Here is a 22,217-nt window from a genome sequence, read left to right as displayed (position 1 = left end):
CAACAACTCTTCTGCCCTGAGCTTTCTGTTCTTTACAATTTCCTCAGCATTAGCCACGTCTGCTCTTGGTTGAGGAGGTATGAAGGATCTCTTCTAAGCATTATGTTTCTATATACGTGTGCGTATGTTTTATTTTTTGTTTTAGAACTGTTTTTAGATTAGCGTCGCTTGGCTTAGGAACGTGACTGCTTGTAGCATTTCTTTCCCTCTTAATCGGGATCCAGTCTGCAGTGACCCCCGCAGGCAAACGCAGCCAGGCAGTCGGGCCCGCTTGTTAGGCCCTGATGCCAAGTCGGCCCCGCCCCTCGGTGTCTTTAGCTCTGCCCATCTCAGTGGACCCAGACCTCAGCTCTGACCTGGACAGATGCTCTGACCTTCCTTCTGCTGGTCACTAGGGGCAGGCGGGTGAGCGTGGAGGGGTGAGCACAACCCAGGGTCACCCCTGGCTGAAACGACTCTGGTACGAGCGTGGCGGAACTGGGTAGCGGTTCTGCTGCAGAGGATGTCAAGCAGCTTCGAAGTTCATCATCGGTGGATTTCAGGTGGTCAAATGCGTTGCCTCGCCCGCTGCTAAAGACCAAGCGCGTGCTTTCAGGCTGCGATTGTGACCCTTCAGTGGTCCTGAAACCACATGGGGTGAGCTGTGGACTCCAGGACCCAAGGGATGTTTGGCACATCTGCCCCTCCCACTTAAACTGACTCTCTCTCTCTCTCTCTCTCTCTCCCCCCAACCCCCGCCCGCTCCCTCTCCCCCTCCCTCCCCAGTCCATCTCTGCCATGAAGTTGATGCAGTTTCAGGGTCTGAAACACAAAGCTAGTTCTCCCATCTCCCTGCCCCCAGTCAAACACCTTGACCTCACTCCAAGCCCCGAGGTGCCCCTCACCATCATGAAAAGGAAACTGATGAGCACCAATGATCTGCAGGAGTCCAGGCGTCTTGTCGAGAAGATCGACAGGCAGCTGCAGGTAAGTGGTGGCGAAGCTGCGGCTCCCAGCCTTGCCGGGCAGCGTGTGCGAGTCCTGTCTCTGCCTCCTGAGCATAAGTCCGTGTTGGTGGGAGCCAAGTGACAGAGCTCTGGGGTCACCCTCCTCCTGCCACACTGGGAGTACATGGGAAAGGAAACCAGGCTTTGTACTCGCTGTAAAGTGGACATGAGTGAGCAGGGCAGTGGCCAGCTTCATTCTTCATCAGTAAACTGGCCTTGACCTCTTTGGAAGCAGGAAGCAAAGAGAGGAAGCCTGTCTCCTGCCAAGAAGCCATGGCATATGGGTGTTTCCTCTTTTACACCTAGTTGCTTACAAGACATTTTAATTTTGCTGCTTAGTGAGTTAGTAGCTAATCATATTTAAAAACAAAAATCCAGTGCACAAAAAATTTCTGCTGCCTTAGGAAATCATAGTCACGGCCCCAAATTCTTCGTAAAATGCTTGAGCAATCTTTCACGATGACTGGGTTTGTTTTCAGCAGCTCATCGGTTTGTTTGCAACTGGCCGAATTTCTTTGCGAATTCTAGCTGTGTGGCTAGAACCACCAGGTGTGTTCTCACGAGATGCTGAGCAAAGGCTGTCTGTTCAACAAAGCCAGCTGTGTAGACTCTATCCCCTCATCAGCACAGCACAGGGATCGATGTGCTGGGATACAGCCTGAATTTTCTAGGAAAGAAAAAAGAAATCCGTATGATCTGTCTTAAAGTCGTATATCTCATAATCCTGACAGCTAGCCGTCCTACACGTGGTACATTAACCAGGATGGGGTTTTTGTTGTAGTTGTTTGTACCACAGTGTGATATAACAGTTCTCGTATTTCCTCGCTCTCAGACCTCTTTACATTCTTAAAATTATTGATCCCAAAGAGCTTTTGTTGGTGTGGGTTATATCAATATTTACTGCATTAGAAATGAACACTGAGATTTTTAAAATAGTAACTCACTTAGAAATCCTAATAAACCCATTTTGGGTTAAATTTTTTTTTTTTTTTCTTTTTGCGGTATGCGGGCCTCTCACTGCTGTGGCCTCCCCCGTTGCGGAGCACAGGCTCCGGACGCGCAGGCCCAGCGGCCATGGCTCACGGGCCCAGCCGCTCCGCGGCATATGGGATCCTCCCAGACCGGGGCACGAACCCGTATCCCCTGCATCGGCAGGCGGACTCTCAACCACTGCGCCACCAGGGAGGCCCGGGTTAATATATTTTTTACGAAAAAGAATTGTTTTCTAACATAAAAACAATTTGGGTGAGAAGAGTGACATCACTACACTTTTGCAAATCTGTTTTCTGCCTGGCATTACAGAAGACAGCTGGGTCATCGTACCTGTGTCTGCATTCACTGTTGGGCTCTTTTGTTCTGGTTGAGATATATAAAGAAAGTGTAACCTTACACAGATACATAGTTGGGAAAGGGAGGACATGATGGAGCCCCCAAGAAGCCTGGGGGACCCCCGTGGTCCTGGACCACATGTTGAGACCTGCTGGTCTGGCACACAGTGGGTAGGGAGCATTCGGGTATGAATGGAACAAACCCTGGCTGGGGAGCGGGAGGGTCAGGGGACTCGACTGAAAGTTTTGGTTGACATGGAAGCAGCTTTCTCCTTAATGACGCTGGTTTTCATTATCTGGGAGGAAAATGATGTCCACCCTTTGCATCCTTCTGTCTAAGCATCTGATGGTTTCCAGAACGGACAAAGGTGCCTGTGAACACAGCACCGCTTATGGGACAACAGTCTACTTTGGGGCACAATTTCTACGTGCCCTCCCGCACCCCCCACTTCCTTAGCCTGGGCCATACCTGCTCTTCAGGTATTCAGATTTAAATGCTTCCATCGTGCCCGAAGATCCCTAAAAGGCAGGGTATTTCTGAAGGGTTCTAGCTGTAACAGAAGCCTCGCGGGTGCATCTTTGGCCGCGGAAAGCATCTGTTGGCATCTCTTTCAACATACTGGGGTGGAGGCTCTATGAAAGAGGCATCTAACTGGCCCAGGGTTCCAGGAGAGACTACGTTAAGTAAGGTACATTTGGAAAAGATGTGTTTCTTCACAGGCCAGAAATGTCATCGAGAAGTCAGTGCGGAAGATTGTCGCCTTGATCTCAGGGTCCGATGCTGAAGTAGACAGGCTCCTGTCCCAGAGAGCCCCGCTCACGGCGCACGACTGCTACCAGGCAGCCGTGTCGCACTTCCGCACGCACTGCTTCAACTGGCACAACCCCACGGTAAGCCCAGACCCTGGGGCTGCCGGCCTCTGCATCCTGCCTTCCGTGGGCCAACTAGCTTGGCCTTCCTCTGCATCTTAAGCCCCAAACCTGAGTTAGTACTGTCCACTGGGAATCACATCAGGTGCATTGCCTTGTAGAAGGTTCCGCCTTGTAGAAGAAGCAACAGGCTCATTCAGAGGCCTTTGGTGGGGATGTGAGAGGAGAAAGGTCATCCAAAATCACTGACCCTAAATCTTGGCCCCAGACACTCTGAACTGTCCCAGTGGCTGGGAGAGCTTACCAGTCATAGACCATTCAACTGCCATTTCCATTGGCCTTTGAAGGGGACTTCCTTCTCTTCACACTGCGCCGTCCCTGCCAAACCCCACCCCTCCGCCCTGCCCCTCACACCAGCCACGCAGGTTTCTCCCTTCTGGGTCTGTTCCGACCTCTTCCCCAGATTTGTTGTTGAAGCAGGCCCTGGCCCATGGAGGAGAAGAAAGGACCTAGTTTCTGCAGGTTGTCGAATGTCAGGGTTGGAAGGTACCTAAAAAGCCTCCTTTCTGGTCAGTACTTGCACGATGCTTGGCTCCTTATAGGGAAGGGGTTAGCAAACTGTGGCCCGCAGGCCCATTCCTGCCCACAGCCTGTTGGGTTTTCCCTCCACAGCCTGTTTTTATAAATAAACTTTTATCAAAACACAGCCACACTCAGTCACATAGCTTTCACCCTGCAGCAGAGTTGAGTAGTTCACACAGCCTACAAAGCCTCAAATATTTATTGTCTCGCCCTTGACAGAAAAGTTTGCCAAGTCCTGCTTTAGACCCATGCTTTTCGATAACAGTAGTCACTAGCCTCACGTGGCTCGTTAAACTTGAATTTAAATTGATTGAGGATTGACATGTACACACTACAATATATAGAATAGGTAACTAAACAACCTACTAAATAGCCCAGGGAACTCTACTCAGTACTCTGTAATGACCTATATGGGAAAAGAATCTGAAAAAAGAATGGATATATGTGTATGTGTAACTGACTCACTTGGCTGTACAGCGGAAACTAGCACAACATTGTAAAGCAACTCTACCCCAATAGAAAAAAATTAATTTAAAATAAAGAAATAAATGGATTAAAATGAAACCAAACGTAAAAGTCAGTTCCTTAGCTTCAGTAGCCACATTTCCCGTGTTCAGGAGCCGCATGTGGTGAGTGGCTACTGAATTGAGAACGTTATAGAATATTTTCATTGTTGCAGAAAGTTCTCTCTGGGCTGTGACATGCAGACCATGGACATCCTCAGATACTTCTGAGGATGGAGTGCTGGGCACTTGGGAGATAGCTCTCCATTATTAAGAGGCTCTTAATTTTATTTTTCATTTATTTAACAAAGCATTCTCTTTATTTAATGATTTTTAAAATTCCCATTTATTTAACAAATACTTAATCCTCTGGTGTTACATTTTTTGCCTGCTGGAATCACAGAAAGTGAATCTCTCCTTTCTTCCTCTTGTGAGTTCTCAGGTTCCTTTGAAGTGTTTTTCAAGTTAAACACCCCCAGTTATTTCCGTCTTAGTTGCCATCTGTTTGGCAATCACTTACCATCTGTTTCCCTCACCACTGTGTCCCAGACTAAATCCAGGCTGCCAGGGGGAGTCCGAGCTAACAGAGGGGAGCAGGGCCAGGGAGTTCTCATCCAGGAGTCCTTACCTGGGCTTGAGGGTGCTGCCAACCCCCTGCACATGTGCATTTTTTTTTTTTACATCTTTATTGGAGTATAATTGCTTTACAACGGTGTGTTAGTTTCTGCTTTATAACAAAGTGAATAAGTTATACACATACATATGTTCCCATATCTCTTCCCTCTTGCGTCTCCCTCCCTCCCACCGTCCCTATCCCACCCCTCTAGGTGGTCACAAAGCACCGAGCTGATCTCCCTGTGCTCTGCGGCTGCTTCCCACTATCTATCTACCTTACGTTTGGTAGTGTATATATGTCCATGCCACTCTCTCACTTCGTCCCAGCTTACCCTTCCCCCTCCCCATATCCTCAAGTCCATTCTCTAGTAGGTCTGTGTCTTTATTCCTGTCTTACCCCTAGGTTCTTCATGACATTTTTTTTCCTTAAATTCCATATATATGTGTTAGCATACGGTATTTGTCTTTCTCTTTCTGACTTCACTCTGTATGACAGACTCTAGGTCCATCCACCTCATTACAAATAGCTCAATTTCGTTTCTTTTTATGGCTGAGTAATATTCCATTGTATATATGTGCCACATCTTCTTTATCCATTCATCCAATGATGGACACGTAGGTTGTTTCCATCTCCTGGCTATTGTAAATAGAGCTGCAATGAACACTGTGGTCCATGACTCTTGCATTTTTCTTATGAGATGGTCCATAAGTCTCACCAGATAATCTAAAGGTGGGAGGGGATCCCTGACTCACTAAAGGTTAAGAACCATTGGTGTACTTTTTTTTTCTTTTTTTTTGACTGTACCAGGCGGCTTGTGGGATCTTAGCTCCCCAACCAGGGATCGAATCTGGGCCCTCAGCAGTGAAAGTGCAGAGTCCTAACCACTGGACTGCCAGGGAATTCTCAGGAACCACTGGTCTAGATGCTTTACATATTCCCACGTTAGGAGCTGATCGTGTTCTAAAATGATGATGTCTGATCATGCTTTTTGGTTTGTTTTCCTCCAGTACGAGTATGCTTTGAGACATTTGTACGTGTTGGTCAACCTTTGTGAAAACCCTTATCCGACTGACAGGTAACCCTGCACCTGGCATTTAAAGGGTCGGTGTCCTTCTGAAAGCAGAAGGACACACGTAGCACTGCTGTCCTCTTCTGCACCTGGGCACTTGGCTTCTGCCGGCTTCTGCCTCTCACTGTGGACGAATTCAAAACAGATGCATCCCCGGGGTTGCTGGGTTGGGTGGGTCTGTCATACATGTTCCGTGGTGGGTTCTATTCATCTTCATTTCTTTAGAGTTGACCAACTTTGGGTTCAACAACTTCTTCTTCCCGTTTCTTACAGAATAAAATTGTCCATGAACAAGGTATGCCTTGGTTACTACTGAACTGCTGTCGACGCTCTTCTGAATGTGAACACGTCCCTTAGAATGTGTGCTGATCAGAGACAGAAGAGCTGGGGCCAGAGGGAGGCTCCCCCCACGGCTGCAGGCCCTCCCGGGGATGTGATCGGGCCACACGGGCCGCACTCCAGGCCTCCCCCAGGATGGCTTGCTCACCTTTACCTACTTCCCCAGCTCCTACAGGTCCTGTGTGATCCTCTGAAAAACCCACAGATTTGGGAGGCTAATCTCTGCACTGAGAAAGGTGCATTTGCTTTCTAAGAGGGTTTTTTTGCCCATGCCTTTTAAGGAGCGACTCGTTCACTGGGGCTTCTGCAGCCAGTGAAAGAGTCTTTGAGGAATTTGAAGTCAGAACCTCTTAAGTCTTTACAGTGATTTTATGGAAGAGGGACATAAACCCCAAATGAAAAACTATTTTTAGAAAATAGTATAATTTTTGATTGCTTTTGTATTTTATTTGTCAATAATGGACAAGTCTGAAAAATAAAGATTTATAACTGAATCCGAGTATTAATTTCAGGTCCCCGACTTTGTAGTCTATGCTCCTGGCCCCTCCTGGTGGGGTCCACTTCCCATCTGTGTCTTCCAGCTTCCCCTGTCCCACACCGCCACCTGCCACTTTGTTCTCCCTGCTCCCGACCGCCTGGACTTTTCAGGCTCCTGTGCCTTTGCTCCTTGCTGTGCCTTGTGCCCTGGAGTGCCTTTCCCTCCATCTGACCCATCCTCAAGGTGTATCTGAAAGTGCCCTGTCTTCCTCAGCTTCCTTCTCTCCCACACACAAAAGTCCCCTCTCCTCTGTCCGTCGGCATTTGCATTTTCCTTGGGTCTTTTCCAGCACTTGTAGGGGTTTGCCCTTACACCACGCCTGGGGGCTGGGAGGTTATCTAAGCTCCTCTGAGGGCACAGGCTGCCTGCCTTGCCTTTGTTTCCCTTGGCCCAGTGTCCCACACGGGGTGGTACTCACCGTGGGTTTGTGAAAGACATTTAAAAGTAACACTAAGTCTCTCCATGTAGTGGAATATTACACGGCCATGTAAAGGATGAAGCATTGCTACAGCTCCAGCATTTAGCCAAGGGAAAGAAGCCAGTCACACAAGACCCTGTATTATACGATTCGACTTGTATCTAATGTCCAGAATAAGCAAATCTATAGAAACAGAAAGTGGATGAGTGATGCCGGGAACCAGGGAGAGAGGGAAATGGGGAAATAGTGACAGCTAATGGGCATGAGGATTCTTTTGGGGCTGATGAAAATGTTCAGAGACTGATCACGATGATGGTTGTAAAGCTCTGAATGTACTAAATAAAACCCAGTGACTTGTACACATCAAATGGAATTATGTGGTTTGCTAATTATGTTTCAGAAACGTTCTTTTTTAAAATAAGCCATATACCTAGATGACTTAGAGAGCAAAGAAAAAAGGAACACTAAACCACGACACTTGTGACCACCTGTCTTTATGTAGTGAAACCTGTCTTATTTAGCAGGGGTTGACGCCTTTAAAGTTTGGAGGTACGGACTGGAAGTTGAGATACTGGCAAAGAGGGTTATTTATATCTGTGACAGATTCAAGGGTGATACTTTTGTTTCTAATGGGCCCATTTTTAATCAGTTTATCCTTTCTCCATGAGGTTGTCCTAATACATCCAGTCACGTGACCAGGATAAAGAACTCTTATTGTCCTACAGATTTGGGGGAGCTTTAGGGATTTAAGTAACAAGTACAAGAAGCGTAAGGTGTGTGAACATGTATCACTATAGCTCAAGAATGGGCAGCCCTGAGGGCCGGCTGATGTTCAACGAAATGCAAATACTGACAAGTAGAATATTTAAAAGGAGTCTCTTAAAAGGCCTCAATGGGGCTTCCCTGGTGGCACAAAAGGGCTTCCCTGGTGGCGCAGTGGTTGAGAGTCCGCCTGCCGATGCAGGGGACGCGGGTTCGTGCCCCGGTCCGGGAGGATCCCACATGCCGCGGAGCGGCTGGGCCCGTGAGCCATGGCCGCTGAGCCTGCGTGTCCGGAGCCTGTGCTCCACAACGGGAGAGGCCGCAGCAGTGAGAGGCCTGCGTACCGCAAAAAAAAAAAAAAAAAAAAAAAAGCCTCAACGTTCAGGTGGTAAAAATTCTGTTCTATTTTCTAGAACTGTTAACTACTTTGTGACCCTGCTTCTCTCTTACTATTTGTCCTCCCTGTAGAACAAAAATATACTTAACTATTTAACAAGTGCAGTAACTTGAATGTTCATGGTTCTAAAGGTTAAAAGCAACTTGTTCATTTCTCAAATGAATGGCAGTTTCCTAAGTAAGTCACACTGCCTTGACTTTTCTTTCTCCTCATGTGGTTCACAGGCCCCCAGCAGACATGGCTCTCCATCCCTCGTATTAAGCCATTTTCTATTAGATTTCTGATAAGGGTGACCTTTCTATGTGTATCACAACTAGGACCAGCATTTTTTCCCTAGTTATATCCAAAATGTACAGACATGTTCTGTCATAAGAGGTACATAGTACAGAAACTTTCGGAGTAAAACGTGGCCAACCCTTTACTTCCCCAGAAATCCCACATGTCAGCTTGTATTCATCATTAGAATGCCCTTTCTACATATTTACATACCTATATACAAATAATACTTTTTTGCCTTTGCATTATAAAATAAAAACAGATATAGAAAACCATACAAAACAAGTGTAATGCTTAGTGAATTAGATGAACATCCTTGTGACTACCACCCAAGTCAAGAAATAGAACTTTACCAGATGTATTAGTCAAGATTCTCCTGAGAAACAGAACCAGTTGGATGTGTATACATATAGAGAGTGACATTTATCTGAAGGAATCAGCTCACATGATTGTGGAGACCTGGTAAGTCCAAAATTGCAAGCTGGAGACCCAGGGGGAGGAGTCCAGGCCAAAGGCCACCTGCTAGCAGAATCCCTTCTTGCTCAGGGAAGGTCAATCTTTGCTCTCCTAAGGCCTTCAGCTGATTGGATGGGGCCCACCCACATTGTGGAGGGTCATCTGCTTTGCTCAGAGTCTACTCATTTAAATGTTAACATCATCCAAAAAGTCCACAACATCCAGAATAATATCTGACTAAATAAGCACCGTGGCCTAGTCAAACGGACACGTAAAATCACCAGCCACCCTGGAAGCCCGTGCTTGTGCTCCATCCCGGTCACAGAACACCCCAGCCAACCCCCCACAAAGAGTAACCACTCTCCCTGGGTTCTTTGTGGTTTTATCACAAGTGTGTATCCCTAGACCCTCGTTTTAGTCTTTATTCTGCAGGTTTCCTCATCCTTTTTTTTCCTTCCAATTTCTGTTGACGAGTCCAGGCTGTGGATCAGTAGAGTCCCTCAGTCTGGACGTTGCTGATTACACGTTCAAGCTGCTGTTGAGCATGTTTTTCTGACGCCCAGCTCTCTTACAAATCAGCAGCAGTATCCAGAGGACTTAGACGTGTCTAATGGGTTTCAGTCCATTGTACTTCTGTACTGAGGCTCAAATTGTTCATTTTTGGCTGATGGAATCTTTTTTTTTTTTTTTTTTTTTTTTTTTTTTTTGCGGTATGCGGGCCTCTCACTGTTGTGGCCTCTCCCGTTGCGGAGCACAGGCTCCGGACGCACAGGCTCAGCGGCCATGGCTCACGGGCCCAGCCGCTCCGCGGCATGTGGGATCTTCCCGGACCGGGGCACGAACCCGCATCCCCTGCATCGGCAGGCGGACTCTCAACCACTGCGCCACCAGGGAAGCCCTGGCTGATGGAATCTTAAAGGTGGGCTCCCAAGCCCTGTTTTTGGTGGCGGGGGGGTGGGTACGCAGGCCTCTCACTGCTGCAGCCTCTCCCATTGTGGAGCACAGGCTCCGGACGCGCAGGCTCAGCGGCCATGGCTCACGGGCCCAGCCCCTCCGCGGCATGTGGGATCCTCCCGGACCGGGGCACAAACCCTTGTCCCCTGCATCGGCAGGCGGACTCTCAACCACTGCACCACCAGGGAAGCCCTCCCAAGCCCTTTTGACATGACCCTAGGAAATTTCCATAGCTTCCTTCGTAACTGGTGTATCAAGATGTTTCATTCTACATTTCCTGTCCCAAAGCTGAGATCAGCTATTTCTCCAGGAAAAGCTGGTTTCTTTTCATGACAACAGTCTGACTCCTAGGAGTGCTCACTGCTCCTGCCTCCAGGCTGGCCCCCTCCAGTTCTGTTCTACATGGGTGGAGAATTTCCAGACTCCCTGTGCTGCCAGACGGGGCTATTCAAGGGCCTGGCCAGCTGCCCCTCATCCTCACCTTCCACTACTCTTTGCCTCAGGCTTTATGTACAAGCAATCTGGAAATGACTGGTGACCCTGCATACAGCACACTCCTATTTCATTTTTCTGCGATTTTTCACTTTCTTTCACCTTCCTTGTCAGAAACTGTCCAGAGCCAGAGATTTTACCCCACTTTTACGTTAACAAGGTCACCTGCCACAGTTTCACAGGTGCTGTCAGGAGACTCCTGGGGCCATGACAAGGGACTTCATTACCCCTGGCAACCAGGCGCACGTGCTTCATATTTGCTTCGACCCCTCTTGTCTGCCGAGTGCCCTGAGGGGGATGCGGAGGTGGGGCCTGGTAGAGGCTATGCACACAGTGGGTCTGGATCAGGCTGAGGAAGAATGCTGTGAGCAGACCTGTCCCACTTTTACCCTGCGGGGAGATACTCGCTTCCAAATTGAGAGACATTATTTTATCATCTTGGTCAGGAAAAAAAAATCTGCCCTCTTCCCAGAAGGGAGAAATTCTCTTTATCCTCCAAGGCTAGTCAAATACTCTTAAGAAGATAGTCTTGGGCTTCCCTGGTGGCGCAGTGGTTAAGAATCCGCCTGCCAATGCAGGGGACATGGGTTCGAGCCCTGGTCCAGGAAGATCTCACGTGCTGCAGAGCAACTAAGCCCATGTGCCACAACTACCGAGCCTGTGTGCCACAACTACAGAGCCTAGAGCCCTTGCTCCACAAGAGAACCCACTGCGATGAAAAGTCCACGCACCACAACGAAGAGTAACCCCCGCTCGCCACAACTAGAGAAAAAGCCCACGTGCAGCAACAGAGACCCAATGCAGCCAAAAATAAATAAATAAGTAAATTTTTAAAATTAAAAAAAAGAAGAAAAAGAGAAGATAGTCTGGAATAAAAGCTGTCAGTGAGTCTTCACCAGACATGCAAGAGATCCATGGAGAATTCCAGCAATCTTCAGGAGTTCTTCAGTTCCCTTCTGCTTTGGCCAACCCTTTATCCTTCAAGACCGAGCTCAGGCATCCCTGTCTGCAGGGAAGCCCTCTGCTTCCTCCAGGTGGGTTACATGCCCTCCCCTCCCTCAGGACCCCGTCATATCCCATGCTGACTGTTGTCACCACACTGCTCACATTAAACAGAAAATATGTGCATGGCTCGGTAGCCCCCAGGCTTGAGTTCACCTGGACTCCCTATAGACCATTTAATGCCATCATGTGGAAAAGGTGTCCCTTTCTCTGGGTGGACACAGTCCTGTGCCAGGGTGACAAGTGGAGCCCAGACTGGATTTCAACCCCACGTGTCCCCTCAGCTGTGCAACCTTGGCCGTGAACAACTTCCCTGCCCTCATGTACTAGCTCTGAATTTATTTCCCTTTTCTGAAAGATCTAAGGCTTCGCTTGCCCCAACCCGGGAGCTTGTCTGATCCCTGCGACAAGCCTGGGAGATCTGGGCATAAGCATTCTTAAGAATGGGGACACTGAGGCACAAAGATGTTGAGCATCTTGCCGAGGGCTCGCAGCTGGCCTGGAGCCAGGTCTCCTGACTACAAGTGGAGGTTCTTCCCACCTTCCAGCTGAGAAGTTTCTCGACTATGAAGCCAGATTTCAGAGTTCCCTTTTGGTTGAGGGCTGCGTCAGCAGCAAAGAGGTTTCCTGGAGGGCATTCCTGGGAAACCGCTGTCTTCCAGCAAATAGCTGACAGCTGGGGAAGAGGAAAAGCCACAGCCACTGTGAATCAGTGCTTTTCTCCCCGAAGCCCTGCCCCGCGTGACCTTCCTGCGAAGGAAGGACCCAGTTCCTGCCCCAGCTGCTCCCCCGCTTCCCCGCCCCAGATAACCCTGCAGAGCAGGAGGTGGCCAGCTCCTGGATTCCCGCCAGCTGAGTGCACACATAACGACTGCATCTGCAACCGCGTCTGCAGACGGGTGCCGTGCCTCCCAGATACAGCCTCAGCCGCCAAGTGGGGATGACAGGCTGGTCTGTGGCTGGGGGAGGGAGGCGTCTCCACTGCACCCAGAGGACCCTCCCCTCCTCCCTCTGTCCCTCCTCCCACTCAGAGCCTCTGCTCTTCTCTGCCCACCTCCCTTGCAGGCCCGTCCCTTGTCCCCCAGCAGAAACTTGCTCATACTAGGGAGACCTGGATTCAACACATTAAGGTGTTGTGAGGCCATCGTGGGCCAGGTGTCTGCAGGGGCAGTTTGGGACTTCTCACGATGGGCAGGGCTTTGCACCCAGCTGTCACTGGTAGGCCCTGGGGACGGAGGAGCAGCAGGGCCTGGGCATGCCCTGGTCTCTGCAGAAGCCCTCGTAGCTTCTCCCAGCACCGCTGGCTCCAGTCTCAGCCTCAGGGACTGGAGGGGGCCAGTAAAAGCAGAGGGAAGGAGGGAGCCAGCCGGCCAAGGGGTGAGGGGACAAACGCTAGGGAGGACACATGGCCGAGCCCCTGTCCTACGTCCCAGCCTGTGGCCCCATCACCCTTGGACACAATGACCCCCTGCTCGGGGCCTGTGGAGAAACCAGGCCGCTTCACTTGCATCTTGGGCCTCTGGATCAGGTCAGCCCTGCGATGCTCACCATGGCCTCAGGCAAGTTCACCCAGAGCGGGCCTGGCGGGCGAGGCTCATCTGACTTTGGCTTTCTACCAACAGGTCACTTGGGATGCTGCACCGGGTAGAAAAGAGAGCCCTGAATTTGGGGGTAGGTTAGCCCTGAGTTCAAACCTCACTTTGGCCTCTAACCAGCTGTGTGACCTTGGGCAAGTCATCCCTTGTTATGGGCCAAGTTGTGGTCCCTCCAAGTTCATGTGTTGAAGCCCTAACCTCTAGCATCTCAGAATGTGACTGTGTTTGCAGACAGGGCCTTAAAGGGTTAATTAAGGTAGCATGGGGTCATATGGCTGCGCCCTAATCCAATAGGACCTGTGTTCTCAGAAGAGGAGGAGACCAGGGCTGCTCAGGCCCAGAGAAAAGGCTGTGTGAGGACTCAGTGGGAAGGCAGCCGTCTGCAAGCCAAGGAGAAACCAGCCCTGATCTGCGACTTCCAGCCTCCAGAACCGTGAGAAAATAAATGTCTGTTGTCTAAGCTGCCCCATCAGTGGTATTTTGTCAAGGCCGCCCAAGTAGACTAACTAATTCTCCACCTTCCTTTGAGCCTCCGCGTCCTCATCCATAAATGCCTCCCACAAGGGGCTGGTGTGTGGATTAAATAAAATCACACAGGGCAGCCACTGACCAGCGCCAGGCACCCCCGTGAGGGCTCAGTACATGCGAGGGTGTTTCTGTGCCCTGAATCGGGCCCCCGCACCTCCCCGGGGGGAGAAGGCATCCAGAAGACAGGGGTCCAGGTACCCCCACCCCTCCTGCTCTCTGGCCTCTTCTGATGGGAGAGGCCCCAGGACGGTGGGCCTGGCACATATGCTTGTGCACATACAAGCATGTACACACACACACACAGTGTTCTTACAGTGGTCCCCGCTCCAGCTCACTGGCTGGACAGAAGACTCCCAGGGCTGGGCTGGTGTCCGATCCACCCTCCGAACTCCAACCCCACCCCAAGTTTGGGCCCCACGTGGCCAAGAGGGTGCTTGGGTAAATGGACCCGCCTCTGACGTTCCCCACCAGCCTCAGTCCTAGTGGGAGGCGGTGGGCACTTTGCCGTACAGCTGTGGGCACGAGGCTGTATGACCAGCTCAGCTCAGGGCTGCAGGGAGCATTGGAAGCTCAGGAAGGCAACAGTGTCTGCAGTGGTTGGTGGGTAGGGGGATGGGGAAGGAAAGGGCAACCTGGGATCAGAGCCAGCTACCCTCAGCTTGTGATCTGAGGGTAGCCTCAGATCAGAAGCTGTTTGCCTGTTTTGTCATGTCTGTTATACCGAGCCCCGGCCTGGAAAGTCCTCCAGGGCTGGCTGGCTGCATCCTGGAGCAATCCCTGCCTCTCACACAGGGCTGGCCTGGAGCCAGAGTTTGACAGATGTTTGTTGACTGGCTGAACGAGCTGGTTGCTGCCCAGGGGTATAATCCAGGTGAGTCTAGCCGACCTGCCCTGGGCACACCGCTCACTGCTGTTCACACTGGGGCTCCACGTGAGCTTCGTCTGTTTTGTTCTCTGCTGTTTCCCAGGGCCTAGAAGAGTGCTGACATTTAACAGGCACTCAGCAAACACATATTTTAATCAATGCTGGGGACGCAGACATGAAGGGTCCAAATTTGGTGGAGAAAGCAGAAATATCAACAGACAAATGCAATTTGATGAGCTATCTCTTGTGAGAGAGATGATCCGAGGGGGCTGGGGGACATAGACAAGGACTATCTGGCCAGCCTAGGAAGTCAGAGGAGGCTGACTTCCTCCAGGGGGAGGAGACGGGCTTTGAAGGATAAAGAGAGTTCGACCACGCAAAGGCTATATGGAACGGTATTCCTGGGCTAGGAGGCAGAGGCAGGAATGATGGGAGGGAACCGTGGGTGGGAGGAGACAGGAGATGACCAGGCTGAGGGGCAGACAGGGGCCAGGGCCCGGGGGGCTGAGAGCATGCTGCCGATTCTGTCAAAACATAGGGCCCTCGGGCTTCCCTGGTGGCGCAGTGGTCGGGAGTCCGCCTGCCGATGCAGGGGACACGGGTTCGTACCCCGGTCCGGGAAGATCCCACATGCCGTGGAGCGGCTGGGCCCGTGAGCCATGGCCGCTGAGCCTGCGCGTCCGGAGCCTGTGCTCCACAACGGGAGAGGCCACAGCAGTGAGAGGCCCGCGTACCGCAAAAACAAACAAACAAAACAACAACGACAAAAAAAAACATAGGGCCCTCGGTGGAAAGGAGGTGGTCTTCTGTACTCCACCTGGGAGGGGGATTAGGCTGTTAATGGGGGGCCTGGCTGGCTGAGCAGAGCTCTAGCCCGAGAGAAGGAGACGCCTTTTCAAAAAGGGCTTTTATTAAACACTCCCCACACGGTGCCTCTTGCCACAGGTGCCACAGCCCTGGGGTGCCCCCCAAGGCAACGGCCCTGTCAATGTCCCCCGTGGCCGAGGCTGTGCTCACCCACGTAGCCATGGAGCTGGCTTCACTTGGAGGTCCCAGCGCACATCTGGCTGCTCCTGGAGGGGCTTGGGAGCTGCGGCGGGGCTGTGGGTGCTGAGAGCCGAGCGCAGGCTCTTATGCAGGGATTGGGGGAGGGCTGTCTGCTCACACACCCTGAGATGCTCCTGAGATGCTGGGAGTGTCCAGAGCATCCCAGCTCCATCCTGCGGCAAGAGGGGCGTGGGAGCAGCTGGGGCCAGGCCACTCCTCCTGAGGACAGTCCTGGGGAAATGGGAAGCCCTCCCCTGGAAAGACTGAGGATGGGGTGGGCATGGGGGGGCAGAGGCAGAGGGGCTGGCCTGAGGGGCTGTGTGTGAACAGGGGCCGGGCTTGGACTCTGCTTCAGGGGGCTGGAGAGTCCCTTCTCTCTCTGAGCCCGTTTCCCTTTCTGCCTAATGAAGAACGTGGCCTCTAGGGGGCTATGACTCTCCTTCAGGAAGCACGCTGGGGGCCACTGAGCACGTTGCCTAAGTGCCACGTTGGTCTACGCGCGCTCAGTGGGTTGCGAGCACGTGTGACGTGTGGGCATCCCTGCTGGGAGAGTGTGTGCGTGCGTGTGTGGGTGTGGCTGAGTGTGAGTGTGTGGGGGGAGGGCGCGGGCCGGGTCTTCTGACGGCTTCTCCGCCTGGGTGAACACTGCCTTTGGAGGGGCTGCAGCCCCGGGCTCACAGGAAGTTGGGCTCCCGCACCACGAGGCAGGGCGGGCCCCCGCTGCCCCCGCCGCCGTCCAGGGGCCGGTACACGAAGTGGAAGTCGCGCTTGGGCTCGCTCCGCAGCAGGTAGCCCTTGATGCGGTGCGGCAGCGCCTCGTCGGCCAGCTGGAAGCAGCGCCCGTCCACCAGCACGAAGAGCCGGTGGTCCTGGGGCTGCACCACCTCGAACTTCTCCGCGCACTGAGCGCACAGAGCCTCGGCCAGCGTGTCCGCCCGCGATGCCAGCGTCCGCGACTGCTGCTCGGGCTCCAGGTACGACACGCAGATGAAGTCCTACGGGGCGAGATGCAGGGGGCGTGGGTCACCGGCGGGACCAGGCCGGCGTCGGGTCACCCCCGTCCCGATGCTGGGAGCTCGGACAGGAGTGAGGAGCTGCGTGGTCTTGAGCAAGTCCTTTGTCCTCTCTGTAGAGAGCGGATGGATGGCAGGAAGGGTCGTGAGGCAGGCAGTCGGGGCACCTGCAGCTGACCCTGCTGTGTGATCTCAGGCAAGGGCCTTCCCTCTCTGAGCCTCAGCTCTCGATGGGGCCGACCGTTCCAGGTCAGTGGGTTGACTTGCAGTCTCGGCAATGAGTGAGAGCGCCCGCCCCCTAGTGGCCAGTCCACGGGCTCGCCATCATTTATTCATCTGTCACTCACTTTCTCATCTCTTCCTCCCTGAGCCCCTCTTCGTCCCAGGCGCTATGCTGGGCACGCAGGGCAGCATAAATAAAACCAGAGGTTCAGACCCACCCCCAGCATCCATGGCTCAGCTGAGGCAGCTAAAGCAGGTTTAACAGTTCAGGCCTTAGGGCTGGAAGAGCCTGGGGGTGAGAAGCGTGGTGTTCCGAGGGGGAGCAGGCAGGCAGGGAAGGGCGGGGGAGAAGACTTAGGGGAAAGGGACTGGGGAGCTGGGCCTGAAGGATGGGGGCTTCAGGACAGGTGGAGGAGCTGCAACTCATAAGCTACGTGGGCAAGGGTGAGGCGATGCCTGCGAGGCTGGGGATGGGAGCATTCGCACAGAACAGCACACTCACACCTTCCTCCACCAGAGATGGTGGAAGGAGTCCCTGCCTGGCTTTGAATCTGCTCCCCCTGCGTGACCTACACCTCTCTGAGCCTCCATTTCCTCAACTGTCAACCGGGGATAAAACCAGTCCTTACTCCGTGGCTGTGAGGAAGCACATAAAACTAGCTCAGAGCCTGGAAGAGTCCCCCTTCCCCCAAGGATCCAGAGGACGGGTAGGAAGTGGTGTGTGCAGGGTTGCCCCCTTGTGGAAGGATGGTGACAGCACAGCCGTCTCCTGATGAGGAGGAGGAGGAATATGAGGGCGATGACCCCTTCAGAATGGTGGTAATTATGGCTGCAGAGTAGTGAGTGCATGTGCAGGGCAGGCTCTGTGTCAAGAGTCTTTCTTCCGGGAGAGGAAAGCCCACCCACTTCCTTGGGTCTCAGTGGCTGCCTGTGCTCTCCTTGTCCCCCGTTAGGCCTCCCAAGGGCCCTTTACACCTGATGACTGTCAAGCTCTGGGCTTTCACTCCCAGGGGAGGGATTTAGGGCATGGGGTGCAGAAGAGGCACTGGGGGAGGAGGAAGAGGGTGGTGACCTCCCCATACCCCAGAAAGAGTGCTGAGAAGACTCCTCATCCCAAGCCTCTTCCTGAGCTTTGCCTCCCTAAGTGGGAGGCACTGATGCTCTGCCTGGCTCAGGCCTGGGAATCCACAGGGTGGAAGCAAGAAGTAAGGAATGCCTGGGTCAGGCTTGGACCAAGAGTGTCCATATCCCAAGAGCTGGTGGAGGGACAGCCGTCCCAGGAGGCGGTGGGGAGTGGTGGTGTGCTGGAGCTGGCACTTGCCAACTCATGCTGGCTCATACCCGCTTCCCAACTCCAAGTTCAGTGATGCCAAGTTAGTAGCTTGAAATCAGCCATGGTGGGAGCATTTATACCATGGAAATCGACAGAAGCTGAGATCAGAGGGTTTTCTTTTTCCCTCCCCAGAGACCCAGTTACTAAACATTATCAAGACACCACTGATTAGAGGAGAGGGGACATCAGCTTGGCCGCCTAGAACAGGTACTGGGGAGGCAGAGTTCAAATAGTCCAGGGTCCCCCTGTGCTGATAGGAAAACTGAGTCCCAGAGAGGGCAGACACTGCTCGGGGTCACACAGCAAGCTAGTACAGAGCTGGGTCCATACCTTGAGCCTCTTGCCTCCCCGGCCTGGGCTCTGCTGGTTACAGAAGGGCCATCTGGAAAGCCAGGCATGGGGTTCAGGTCCAGTGAGCTCCGGGTGTCAGGTTAAGTGAGTCTGTAGAGCTATTTGCAGCTCTGGATCGCAGCCTGGCTCACCTTCCTAACTCTGGCCATTCTGCATGCACCCCAGTCTCACTTTGTCTCAGGCCCTGGGCTTGGGACCCCTAAGACATGTGAGCAATGGGCCCTGCTCTCTCTCAGGGTGATAGCTTCATACATAGATGGCATGTATGAGGAGGGCATCTAACCCAGGCCACAGGGAATGAGGGGCAGGAGGGGGTGTCAGGGAAGGCTTCTCAGAGGAGGGGCTATTGGAGAAACTGAGGATGGGCAGTGGCAGCCGGTGAGGAAGGGGAGATGGACCAGTATGGGCAGAGGCTAAGCCCGAGGGAGTTGAGCACAGTGTGTTCAGGGAATTAGAGGCAGCTGATTTGATGCAGCCTGGGGGGGTGTGGGATAATGGGGGGGGGCGGGGGGGAGGAGTCTGGCCACCAATGGCTTGAATACTGAGTTTGTATAGAGAGGTGGGGAAGGACGGGTGGCTGGATTAGAGGGGGTAGGCTTGGGGCAGGGGGACCCCTGGCAGCTGCTGCCTTTGTCCAGGCACAAGGGGGCAAGGCTGTAGATCAGCTCGTGGGCTTCTCGCTGGGACGACTTACTGTTCACATCTCCAGCCCTAACAGCCTGCTGGGACATCATAGGTGCTAAGGAAGAGTGGATAAATGTCCCATATCCCTACCATGTTTGCCCACCGAGGTCTGCTGATACTTTTGTAGTCTCCACCCCTTAACTTCCACTCCCATCCCCCAACCGCCACTGGGCTGGGCACACGCTGGCAGGTGAGAGCCGGTGCCTTCGCCTCCCACGTGAACGCCCCTGGGGGCTGGGCTGGCCGGCCAGAGCAGCCAGTCGGCGTCAGGCTTGTTAGCCGGCGGGCAGTAGGGATGGTCTGGGCAAGGTCCGCCGGCCCCCTCCCACCCTCGGTCCCAGGCGTCACCTGCACGGAGGAGCGGGAGGCCCGGGCCTTGTTGAGCGTGCGCCGGCGCTCCCAGCGGTGGATGGAGTCCTGCACCTCCACGCTCAGCTGCCGGGTCACCGTGATCTTGTCGTAGTTCTTGATGTGCTCCAGGGCCCCGTAGGTGGTGGTCAGATAGTAGGAACCTGCGGCGGGAAAGGGTGTGGAGGCTGAGCCAGGACCACCTCCGCCCACCCCCAAAGGGAGGGGGCTGGTCCCAGCTCGGCCCGCCCCGCCCACCTCTCTAAGCCCCACCCATCGCCGCTGCAAGGAGGCGCCTGCCGCCCCGTTGGTCACCGGCCCAACTTCAGGTCTGTGCCCACCGCAGCCTCACAAGCTTCCTCAAGTCCAGCCCTGCTCTGTACGGCCCTGATCAAAGCTTGTTCCTTTTGGGACGTAACTCTTGCTTGTATTTAAGTGATGTTTTAAAATGAGTTTTTAGTTTTACAATGAGCTTTACAATGTAAAGATACACAAGAACCACGGATGTCTTTAGGGTGGGGAAAGGGGTGCCTTGGAGACATGGGTGGGTGGGAGACTCCTCATTGTATGTGTCGTATATACCCTATTTTAAAAAACGACTTAAAAATATGTGGAGAAAATTTTAATTACGGTCATACTATCACACACTACTTTTTAAAGATTTAAGGAAAGTAAAAACTTTGATTCGTTTATTTCTCCATTTCTTTTTACCTTAAGTTAATTCACACATATTCCTAATACCTAATGTTTCCTAATTTAAGCTTTGAAATACTTCAGACTACAAACTTTACATGAAGTTTTAAGGTAAAAGATAATAATTTGCACAGATGCTTACAAGTTTACTCTCCTTGGCTTGTTGGAGGCTTTGGTTAAAATGTTTGAGAAGCACTAGCCTTGTTTCGCCCCTCACTCTAGAGGGGGCGGGGTGCCTTGGCCAAGGTCTTGCGGTGCTTCCCTGGGCCTCCTTCCCACTCACCAAGCCTCTCCCCAGCCCTTTGGGTACCAGGGCAATGAGTTTTGACATGAGGCCCATCTGCTAGCGAGCCACCCAAATCCCATCTTCTCTTTCTTCCTAATTAACTGAACTCACTTTTGTGGGGGTAAAGCAGCACTCAACTGAAAATGCTCACTTCCTAGATTCTCTTGTAGTTCAGGGTAGAGGGCAGGAGACCCCATTCTGACTACTTAGATGTAAGTGGAAGTCCCTGAGTGGTGCTTTCAGGAAAGCCTTTTGCAAGGGACAGACGCAGTTAGTGTATCCCTTCTGGTTTTTGCCTCTCCCCGCTTCCTCTTTTCTGGAACACAGAGGTGAGCCTGGAGGCACAGCAGCTGTTTGTGATCGGAGGTGACAGGCACAGCGACAAAAGTTCACATCCTAAAGAGAATGGAAAGAGCTGGGTCTACGATTTCCTGATGGCGGGGCTAAAAACTGCCACCATTATCAGCTGCTTACCCCAGGACTTCTTGATGCGAGAGACAAACCAGTCCCTCACTCTGAGTTAAAGCATTATTAGTTACATCGTGAATTATGTGCAGCCCAAAGCATTCCTAACTGCTCCACTGGATGAAGCTGTCTACATATTCCTACAAATTTCACAACCAGTATGGGAAAAGTTCATACCCTGACGGGGGTGGGCGGGGGATGAGATAAAGGGGTTTATTGCCACAGGATCACTCGCCCTTTCATGGCAGTGTAGGAAGAAGACACTTTTTGAAATAGGTATATCAAGGCCAACATGGAACTTGGCTTGGTGTCCCTTATCAGAGAAGGGCCAGCAGACCTCTCATGGGTCTCCTTCTCCCACCCAGCTCAAAGCCTGTGTGTGCAAGAAGCCTTCCTTGGTGCCTCCAGCTCTTGCCGGCAGAGAGCCCTGTCCTCCAGTTGGCATTCCCCCATGGTCGTTTCCCATCGTGATCACATCCCCCTGGCTGGGAAGGGAGGAGCTGAGTGCAGTGTGCTGACTGCGAATGGTCAGTTTTGGAGTCAGAGAGCAGGGTTTAGGTCTCAGCCTTCAGCAGAGAGCCCTGTGCTCTCAGGTGAGTTAGTGTCCTCTATGCTTCCATTTCCTCATCTGCACAATCCATAATGTTGTGGAAAGTAAATGAGATGGATACACATAAAGTGCAGTGCTAGGTAACATGTGAGTATTGCACGGTGGTTAGGTGACCTAAGGGAGCTGCTCTGGAGGTTCCCCACGCTCTTGGGCAAAGGGGAGGAACTCTAAGCCCTGCCAGTGCAGTCCTGCCTGCTCAAGCCCTGCTTTTTTTACAGCCTCCTGGCTCTCCCAGTAGACTTCCCTTGGACTTGGGGTCCTGCAGTTCCCGCCATGACCACTAGGTGGCAGGCAACTCCTCGCACTGTGAGTTTTGGAGTCGAGTGTTCTCTTCAGGGAGAGAGGGTGCTGTCCATTGATGGGAACACCTCATTGCCTCTCTTAAGAGATTACTAGCCCAGGATGGCCAGCTGTCAGCCAGGGTGCAGACGGGATGTGGGTAAAGGAATCTATGAGGGTGCTTCTGGAGAGGTTTGTATTTTGAGCTGGCTCCAGCCAGGTGCCCAGCAGCCGCCTGGGTCTCCCATCTGCCCTGTAATTGCCCAGAGTGGTGGGAGCTGCAGAGAGAGGGGTCAGGGTCCCATCAGCC

General features: G+C 52.5%; 2 protein-coding genes across 3 annotated transcripts in view; one reads left to right on the top strand and one right to left on the bottom strand.

Moving 5' to 3' along the window:
* LGMN (legumain) overlaps positions 1-6,787 on the top strand; it is a 37,281-nt gene extending 30,494 nt beyond the window's left edge. Inside the window, exons 11-14 of the mRNA XM_082619532.1 lie at positions 766-966; positions 3,035-3,205; positions 5,893-5,960; positions 6,228-6,787. Coding sequence (XP_082475658.1) covers positions 766-966; positions 3,035-3,205; positions 5,893-5,960; positions 6,228-6,270 — 483 coding nt within the window. The 3' untranslated portion in view covers positions 6,271-6,787. The remainder of the gene's footprint in view (positions 1-765; positions 967-3,034; positions 3,206-5,892; positions 5,961-6,227) is intronic.
* Positions 6,788-15,468: 8,681 nt separating this feature from the next.
* RIN3 (Ras and Rab interactor 3) overlaps positions 15,469-22,217 on the bottom strand; it is a 123,840-nt gene continuing 117,091 nt past the window's right edge. For both annotated transcript variants that reach the window (XM_082619530.1, XM_082619529.1), the window contains 2 exons: positions 19,575-19,738; positions 15,469-16,618 (listed from right to left, as the gene is read on the bottom strand). In XM_082619530.1, the coding sequence (XP_082475656.1) occupies positions 16,298-16,618; positions 19,575-19,738 (485 nt within the window). In that variant the 3' untranslated portion in view covers positions 15,469-16,297. The remainder of the gene's footprint in view (positions 16,619-19,574; positions 19,739-22,217) is intronic.

This window comes from Mesoplodon mirus, assembly GCF_964341445.2.
Source record: "Mesoplodon mirus genome assembly, chromosome: 4".
Taxonomy (NCBI): Eukaryota; Metazoa; Chordata; class Mammalia; order Artiodactyla; family Ziphiidae; genus Mesoplodon; species Mesoplodon mirus.
Note: the sequence above shows the minus strand (reverse complement) of the source record. Positions and strands in the feature narration are given on the sequence as shown.